Source organism: Brassica oleracea, chromosome C9 (genome assembly GCF_000695525.1).
Source record: "Brassica oleracea var. oleracea cultivar TO1000 chromosome C9, BOL, whole genome shotgun sequence".
NCBI lineage: Eukaryota > Viridiplantae > Streptophyta > Magnoliopsida > Brassicales > Brassicaceae > Brassica > Brassica oleracea.
Window position 1 is genome coordinate 36,181,748 of NC_027756.1, and position 10,133 is coordinate 36,191,880.

At 38.2% G+C, this 10,133-nt stretch overlaps 1 protein-coding gene across 1 annotated transcript; it reads left to right on the plus strand.

The window, feature by feature from the left end:
- Positions 1 to 231: 231 nt before the first annotated feature.
- On the plus strand, positions 232 to 1,223 carry LOC106312894 (auxin-responsive protein SAUR32). The gene has a single exon (XM_013750578.1). The coding sequence runs from the start codon at positions 506 to 508 to the stop codon at positions 908 to 910; it is 405 nt and encodes a 134-aa protein (XP_013606032.1). The 5' UTR covers positions 232 to 505; the 3' UTR covers positions 911 to 1,223.
- The last annotated feature ends 8,910 nt before the right edge of the window (positions 1,224 to 10,133 follow it).

Sequence of the window (10,133 nt, forward strand, 5' to 3'; positions counted from 1 at the left end):
TGTTATATTATAAATTAAAACGATTTTGACTATTCAAAACTACTGGAATGGTTTTTAATCCTGTATACAAATTTAAAGCATTTAAATAATTAACAAGCCTTAGTCGGTAAACCCTAACCAGGCTGCAATTTTTACCGCGTCAATTCCAGCTCACTAATCAATAAAAGCAAAAATATAAGTTAATTAGGAGAAAAAGCCTGAGCGGTGTGCGTGTGAAGCAAAGCCCTAAACCATTTCATAATATGTATATATATACACGCTTATATCTTCGTTTCCAAAATCATTCTCAAAACAAAAAAAAAACATAATATACATCTATGCTTAGCATATCATGAGCAATATCCCCACATCTCTCACCGACTCATCTCTTTCTATCTTTCTCCTCACTATCTCTTCTGCCGTCGATCCTTGGCCCTTTTCTATCTCCGTCTTCTAACATCAACCTCTGCCTTTTCACCGTCCTTCAGCGTTTCATTCAATCAGTAAGAAAGACTTTATCATTTTAATGGGTTTTGAAGATCAAGAAGAACAGAAACAGAGTCCAAAACAGAGTCAGAGCCAGATGGTGTTCAAGTTTCACTTTTATGTTCCCCATCTCCACATACACCATCATCATAACCACCATCATGTTCCGAAAGGCTGTGTCGCGATCATGGTGGGACACGAAGGAGATGAAGAAGGTCTACACAGATTCGTGGTTCCGTTGATGTTCTTGAGCCATCCTCTGTTTTTGAGTCTCTTGAAAGAAGCTGAAGAAGAGTACGGATTCAAACACGCGGGCCCGATTACGATTCCTTGCCGCGTCGATGAGTTTAAGCATGTTCAGGAGATTATCGACGAGGAGACTCATCGTCGTCACAGTCACGGACACAACTACCACCACCACCACAACCATCTGCCATGTATCTGAAGATCTGTTGGTTAGGTTTGGTTTGATTTGACATATAATTGGGTATATTGGTTTGGTTTGACTTTCCTTTTGAGATTGTTTTAGTTATTGCATAATTTTCGTTTGTAGTTAGTGATGATGATGAAAAACAGCGAGTAGTTGAATGCGAATGCTTCTCATCTATTACGAATGAAATCGTGAGGAGTACGAAATTTCAGTTTGTGGTTGTGGGATAATGTATTTATTTGTTTTTTTTTTTCAAGAAAAGGAATGTAAAATTTCTTTTATTTTTAATTGATTTTTACGCGTTCGGCCGTTGGGCGTGTTACTATTACATCCACCATGCCAAGTGTCCGGAATATATTGAGAAAATTATTCTCAAAGACACAATTGTGAGTTTTCAATTACACAACGAGGTACTTTCTGTCTTTGACACACATGTTCTACCTGTAATGTCATAATTGATCCTGAGCTTGCCTAACTAAATAGAAGAGACTCGTTTGAATAAAATAGGTTGTGTTTTGGCATATTTTTTTAATCATTATAATTCTTATCTATAAATAAATGGCCAAAAAAATTTGAACATTTCTTTTATTTTACTATCTTTATCTTCAAACGATATTCATTCATTGCTTTCTTTCTACTTTTATTTTTTTCTTTTGTTCTTATTTTCTTTCGACTCTGTTTCGTGAGGTCTATTTTCTCTGACACCACCATACCTGCTGCAACTCTTTTACTTTTTTTTTCATTACCACTCACTCCACATCGATTGTCATTGTCGTCTTCGCAACATCACCTTCACCGTCGAAACATCAGCATCCTTTCACCACCATTGATGTCTCCACATCACTATGAAAGAGACTCGGTCCGTGGAGGTCGTGGTGGAGGTGACAGTGGATATCGCAGTGGAGGTGACGGTGTTTACGGAGAAAGCGGTGGTGGAAAACATGAAGGTGTATATAGTGGTGGATGTGGCTACTCGAGAGAAGGAGATGGTGGTGGATGTGGTGGAGGTGGAAGACATGAGGTTGGGTATACGGAGATGGAGGTTGTGTTAAGTGGTCGTGGATACAAGTCATGTTATTCTTTTGAATTAAAAAAATGTGTTATGGTATTATCATTGTCCCAAACTAAAGTCGCTAAGGATCGTATGTGTATGCGAAACAGAGTATAAAACAGTTCCTTCGTTTTATTTCTTATTCTTAACTTGTGAGATCAACTTACATTATAGATCTCTTTATATATAGGAGCTCTTAGCTTGTCCTATTACAATTGAGATTAGGAAACTTAACTTTATCCTAATCTATAAGTTATTCTACTTTCCTTAATGAATAACTTGTATCCTAAGCTATCTTTATTGAAGCTTATCCACAACATTCTCCCTTCTAAGCTTCAAACCATCTTTGCTTAGATCTTGAACTTGAATCATATCTCTCATCTCTTTGAACTTGATTCTTGCTAAAGCTTTGGTTAGGATGTCTGCTTTCTGTTCTGTTCCCGGTACATGCTCCACATCAATTACGTTTTGTTCCACTTTCTCTCGAATGAAATGAAAACGCTTGGCAATGTGTTTGCTTCTTCGATGAAACACAGGGTTCTTGGCTAATGCGATGGCTGATTTATTGTCAACACGAATCAGTGTTTTCTCTATCTTCTTTCCTGTAATCTCGCTCACTAAATCTTGGAGCCAGATAGCTTGCTTCGCAGCTTCAGTCGCGGCCATGAATTCTGCTTCACAGGAGGACAATGCAACTGTGTCTTGCTTCTGTGAACACCAGGTTACTGGCGTTTCTCCAAGGCAGAACAAGTGTCCCGTCGTGCTTCTTCCATCGTCCGGGTCTGTGTTGTGACTGCTGTCACTGAAGCCCACAAGTCTCTTAGTTTCTCCTTTCTTGTATGACAAACCATATCCGACAGTACCTCTCAGATATCTTAACACACGCTTTAGTGTATTGCCGTGAGAAGTCCTCGGTGAATGCATATACCTACTCAAGATTCCAACAGAAAACGCCATGTCTGGCCTTGTGTGCATAAGATACCTCAGACATCCAATTCTTCTTCGATATAGTGTAGAGTCTATCTCCGGTTCTTCTTGTCCTTTAGAGAGTTGAATACCAAACTCCATTGGTATACAGGTTGGATTGCAGTCATCCATTGCAGCTTCTTTTAAGATCCTTTGTGCATACGCCTCTTGAGTGATTGTAATGCAGTCTGGACTCTGTTTTACTTCAAGTCCAAGGTAATAAGTTAACAACCCTAAGTCTGACATTTCAAATTTCTTCGACATGTTTTTCTTGAAGTCTGCGATCTCTCTATTTGAATTGCCGGTGATGAACAGGTCGTCTACATAGATGGCTACGATCAGTAACTTGCCAGCACCTTCTTTTCTGTACACAGAACTTTCCTTTGAGCACTTCTTGAAGCTTAACTGTTTGAGGATTTGGTCGAGCTTTGTGTTCCAAGCCCGTGGAGCTTGTCTTAACCCATATAGAGCCTTAGAGAGTTTGAAAACCTTATGTTCTTCTCCCTTCTTTTCAAACCCTTCAGGCTGCGAGACATAAACTTCTTCGTTTAGTTCTCCGTGTAGAAAGGCTGTTTTGACGTCTAGATGATGAATCTCCCATTTATTTGCTGCAGCTAGACCGATTAGTAACCTTATGGTTTCTAGTCGCGCCACTGGAGCAAAAACTTCGTCAAAATCAATTCCATGTTCTTGTACATATCCTTTTGCTACAAGGCGAGCTTTAAATTTGTTTATTGATCCGTCTGCGTTTCTTTTTACCTTGAAGACCCACTTAAGACCGATGATCTTGACTCCTGGAGGCATATCTACTAGCTCCCAAGTGTTGTTTTTGTTGATGGAGTCTATCTCATCTTCACATGCATTAGTCCATCGCTTGTTTCCCTTTGCTTCTTGGAAATTTCTAGGTTCATCGTTGATCGAGAGAAGTAGCAACTCGCATTCTACTTCAGCAAGTAAAATATAATCATCGAGGTAGCTAGGTTTGCTTCTCTGACGGTTTGAGTGTCTTGTTTCTTGAGTTGTTGCTTCTTCATCAGCATCTTCAATATGTGTTGTCTCGGGTTCCTCAGCTTGATGTTCTGTTTCAGCGGCAATGTTTTCTTCCTGACGCTGTCCAGACACAAACGGTCCAGATCCTTCGTCAAGAGTCGTTCCCCAAGTCATGCTGAACATTCCAGAGTTTGTGTTAGCTTCTTTATCGCCTCCCTTCCAATTCCAACAGGTTCTTTCATCAAAAATAACATCTCGACTAACCACAATCCCTTTTGTAGTAGGATTATAGAGTCGATATGCTTTTGAGCCAGGCTCGACTCCGAGATGAACAAGAGCCTGCGATCGATCATCTAGTTTCTTTAGACGATGAGAGTCAATCTTTGCGTGCGCAACACACCCAAAAACCCTGATATGCGCGATACTAGGCTTTCTTCTCTTCAAGCTTTCGTATGGCGTGTTGTTCTTAAGTGCTCTTGTGGGAACTCGGTTTATAACATAAGTGGCATGACGAACCGCTTCTCCCCACATATAGTTTGGTACGTTGGTTGCCTTCAACATACTCCGAGTCATCTCCATGAGAGTGCGGTTTCTTCTCTCTACTACGCCATTCTGTTGCGGAGTATACGGCGCCGTTAGATGACGCTTGATCCCACTCTTGTTACAAAAATCATGAAACTCTCTTGATGTAAACTCACCACCTCTGTCTGTACGAAGTGTACCTATTTTGTTGTTTACTTCCTTCTCGACGAGGCTTTTGAATTCTTTAAACTTCTCGAAAGCTTCGCTCTTTTCTTTCAACAGAATAGTCCACATATATCTCGTACAATCATCGATGATGACAAATATATAGCGGTTGTGTGCTGGTGTGGCGGGTGAGATTGGACCGCAGAGATCTGCGTGTAGGAGTTCTAGGGCTTTAGCTGACCTATAGGGAGTTGCAATAGGAAAGCTATGCCTAGTTTGTTTTCCAACTAAACACGAGTCACACAACTGATTCTCTTCTTTGATTTCTGGTAGACCATGAACCATCTTCTGTGCTGCCATGGTTTGTATTGTTTTGAAGCTGATATGACCAAGGCGTGCATGCCATCTCCACGGCTCTTCTTTTAACTTCGTGAGAAGGCAGCTAGGTTGTCCTATCTTAAGTGGAACTTTATAAAGTCTATTGGGAGTCCTTAGAACCTTAGTGAGAAGTCTTCCTTTTGAATCTCTCAAAGTTAGGTAGTCATCTTTCATCCTAACGTCGCAGCCTTGCTCTGTTGCCTGTCCCAAACTAAGAATGTTACTTCTCAAATCAGGGATGTAGTAAATATCAGTAAGGAGCCTTTGTTCCCCTGTTTTAGCTTCAAACAATATCGATCCTTTACCATCAATGTCCACACATGAGCCGTCTCCAAACTTCACTCTTCCTTTGATATTTTGATTTAGCTCAGAGAAGTATCCCCTCTCACCCGTCATATGGTTACTTGCGCCATTATCCAAGTACCATACTCCTTCTTCTTTCTTGCTTATATCGAGTGTTTTAGGTATAACTTTCTCTTCATTCAGAAACACGACCTCATGCATGTAGAGCACAACATCTGCTACTTCCGTCTCAGTTTTGTTGAGCTCTTGATTTTCTTCTTTCTTCTCAGGGCAAACAGACTTGAAGTGACCCTTTTTCTTGCAGTTGAAGCAAGTAATTTGTGAGTAGTCTCTTTTCTCTTTGTTCCACTCTCCGGTGTTGCCTCTACTACGTCCTCTTCCTCTGTTTCCTCTACCACGTCCTCGATAGTTACCTCTTCCTCGTCCTTTTGAATTCTGATCATTCGATCCTTCTGAGCTCGAGAACAGCAGATTGTTTTGTTGATCGTTTGTTGTATCTTCTTTGATACGTTCTTCATATGCTTTAATTCTCCCAACAACATCTTCATACTTAATTGTATTTAAGTCTAGCATCTGCTCCAGAGAGGCCACCAACATGATATACTTTGCTCTAGGAAGACTATTTAAGAACTTCTTTACAAGTTTAGATTCTTCAATACTATGTCCTAACGAGGCCGATTTTGATGCAAGCTCAGATAACTTGCCTGAGAAGGTATCAATTGATTCCGCATCAGACATCTTTAGACGCTCGAAATCGTTCATCAATGTCTGCAGTCGAGCTTCTCTTACACGATCTGCGCCAAGGTTTATTGTTTTCAAAGCTTCCCACATATCTTTAGGTGAGCTCTGATCTCCTACTTGCAATATCAAACTCTCTGGTATGGATTGAAAAAGAAGCACCATAGCATAATCATTCTTCTCTTCTTTATCTGTCCCTGGTTCGATCGCTTCCCATACCTTATGGACGCGTAGAAGAACTTTCATTCTCATTGCCCAAACCGTATAATTGGTTGAGGTTAGCATTGGACAGACAACAGTCCCGGGAATACCATCTCTTCGTCCCAGCGTCTTCGTGTCTATCAATGCTTTATCATCAGCCATTGTTTCTTTGAATCGCAATCACACAAACAAACCTTAAGCTCTGATACCAAATAAAGTCGCTAAGGATCGTATGTGTATGCGAAACAGAGTATAAAACAGTTCCTTCGTTTTATTTCTTATTCTTAACTTGTGAGATCAACTTACATTATAGATCTCTTTATATATAGGAGCTCTTAGCTTGTCCTATTACAATTGAGATTAGGAAACTTAACTTTATCCTAATCTATAAGTTATTCTACTTTCCTTAATGAATAACTTGTATCCTAAGCTATCTTTATTGAAGCTTATCCACAACACAAACTAATCTTATATCCATAATAAGACATCCACAACCGCAGATAAAACACTGTTTACAAACATTACAAATATGGTCAAGTTACTCTATTTTACACATACGGTCCTTCCATTTTCTGGATTTTTGCAATTTGACCCCAACATTCTTCAATTTGCTTATAGATCCTCTTGATTTCGTCTCATACTTTTAATGATGTACTTTAATCCGTAATAATAATTTTCTTATCAGCTCATATCCATACTTTTTATGTCCATTATAAATTATTTAATAAAATAAATTTTTATAAAATATCAAAAATATATATATGGATACAAATATATTTTGTCTACATAAACTTGTCCACAAAACAATTATAACAATTTCGTGTCAACTGAAACTTGTTCACAGAAGATCTGTCCACTGAATTATGTCCACAAAAAAGCTTAATCCCTTTCTCTCTTTCAAAACGTCACAATACGTTCTCTAGATGGATTATCTTCAAACAAACAACACAGACCCTAGATAGATTAAACTTCAAACAAGAGCTTCGTGTACAATAAAATGTTCACAAACAGTCATAGTTACACAATTATAATTGTATGAGCTTGTCCACAAGAACACGTCCACCACAAACTTGTTTATAACATATTCACGTGACTCTTGTCCACAACAAATATATCCACCAGAAAACTGTCCACGATGTCCAGAATTCACATGTCCACATAAAACTCGTCCATATATATAGACGTATCCATAAAAACATGTCACAAAAACCTGTCTCCAATCCCTGCTCAAACTTCTTTATTTTATTCATGATTGATAAAAGAGAGAGACATCAAGTATAAGAACATATTTGTTGTCTTTTTATCGATAGAAAACTATAATTTGAGGATTGTGAAGTAAAACTAGGCAAATAAAATTTATTGGGGGTATAAACTGCACAGCTGAAAGTTTGGTATTAATTTAAGAGAACATTTCTGCAAAATAAAAAATTCGGGCCCAATCGAAAGAAATCAAAAAGTGAAGGACCAGATCTGAAAATAATTGAAAATCTACCATTGTTGCTCGATCTCTTATGTGACGAGACAGAGGCGGCGATGATGAGTACGACGAGGCTTGAATACGAGCATGACACCGTCGGTAGAGCAAGACGACGGAGATGGTCTGGTGGCCCGGGACAGACGCGATGAGCTGTCGCGGAGAAGAGAGAGCACGAGACAGGTGAATCATGGAGGATATGAAGCATACGCGACAGTGGAGGATTGCAGTGGAGAACTGTTGGTTGGAGTACAGTGGCTGGTAATTGTAATGGGAGAGAAGCCGCCAAGCTTGGTTTCCACGAGTTGCAGTCGAAGGTGAGAGGACCCACAAAGAAGATGAATCCAGTGAAGCTTGCGACAAGACAGAAGGTGTTCCAGTTTGGAAAAAATTAATAGCCCAACTATTTTCATAACTTAACTAATAAGAAGAAAGTAACTAGTTTTTTCTTTTGCTAACTACACGTGAAGCTAAAGGGCATAATGGTCAAAAAAAGATCTTGGTTTCATGAATTGTGTGCTTCAACCACAATGTGTACTTTTGTGAAAGGAAAAAGACAAATGTGTCTTTTATGGTAACTCACTCGAATATATTTTGTTATTTATCTGAAAAGTGAAAAATTCAACAATATCTTCGATTTACCGGAAAGCATTCTATCATGACTTTGTTTTGAGATCTTCACAAACTATATCGACCATAATTAGTCTATTTTTAATGGGACATCCGGTGATCGAAATTAAGCTAGGCGTAAGTTAGACAGTCGGTATAGATTTAGTTTTTTTTATTGTCAGCGCTATAACCAGACACATATACACTCTGCAAACCAAACTGGTAGCTCCGCATCCATATGCACGACAAACGATGGTTGATTTCTTGCACTGCGTGTGAAACAATCCATTTTTGAATTCTGCATCTGTGGTATATAAATAAGATTTGAGATGTTGAAACTTCTATTCAAGAACTTTATGCTTTTCAAATAATTTGCAAAGGCTGGCCATTCTTATGATTCTGAAACCATCTTCAACAACTGAGAACAATCCGTTGCAAGTGTAACAGAAAATTGTCTAAGATTTCTCATGCATTCCATTGCCCAAATGAGAGCCTCTATCTCCGAATGAAGTGGCGACTGACTCACTCTTGTATTCCTCGCTCTCATTAGACCATCAAAGCCCTCCAGTGTGCTATACCACCCTTGGTCCGAATAGATTTCCTGATTTTTCCAAGATCTACCTGGGATATTCAGTATTATCGCTGCGACTGGTAATCTAGTATGATCTATTTCTTGTGTAAGAAAAATTTGTGCCTCAACCCAAAGTAACGACTCCGTATCTGCCTATCTGAGAGTATCTCAAATATCAATATCCAAATTGATAAACAATTTTTTTTTTCTTTCCATATGTACCATAAGATAAATGCAATGGTCTACCAATTTCGGAGAAACCCTCCAAAGAAATGACTCATGTTTGCAAAAAGTGATTACATGAGAAAAATATATGGATTCATTGGAATTCGTGAAAGTTCGCAGACCTGGAATGCTGATGGAGATTCAAAAAACACATATATTATGGACTCCTCAGGTGCTCCACATCGTGCGCAAATTATATCCCCTTGAATTCCTCTTGCCCTTAAATTTTTCTTTAACTGCTATAAATCATGATACCAGTTGGCATAAAAAATGTTTCATCTTAGGTGGGCAGCGTACTTGCTATCCGGATAGACCAAAGGACCATACTTTAGCAGTATTCTTTCTCTATCCGGATACACTCGTTCTATTTGATATCTAGATTTAACCGTGTATCTCCCATTGTTTGTAAAATGCCATCAATCCTGATCTTCTATATGAATTCGACTTAAAGGTATATTTTAATGATTTTCTCATCTAACGGATCCATCAGAGTCTGAATAACTTGTAAATTCAATGTTCTCGATGTTTCATCAATGAGAGAATTCACTGTTAGGTCCGGGTAAAGATTCTGTTGATTTCTATTTTCTGGTCTCAGGTGAGTGGATGGAAAGCCAATGATCTTTCCATACTGAGATAGATGATCCCGATCTCATCCTTTTGATTAGTCCTTTGATAACCATAGATCTAGGATAGATAATACTACGCCAGCCGTAGGATGACGAGTACAATCTAATTGGTTCCATGGATAATGCATTCCTGAAAAATCAGATCTAGCAAATGATAAAATCAGAGATTAATTAATAATTAATTAAAAATTAATTTTTATGTTCTGTATATTTTCGGTTATATATCTATCTATACTATTAGTTGATAAGTGAATTTGCAGATTTTTCAAGCTTTCCATAATTTTAAGCTCAACTATTAATTTTAATAAAGAATTTTAGTGATTTAACTGATAATTTATTATTATCTTCTGAAATAATTAAAAAAATATAATCATAATAATTAAATTTATATTAAATTTACTTTAGAAATATTAAAATAT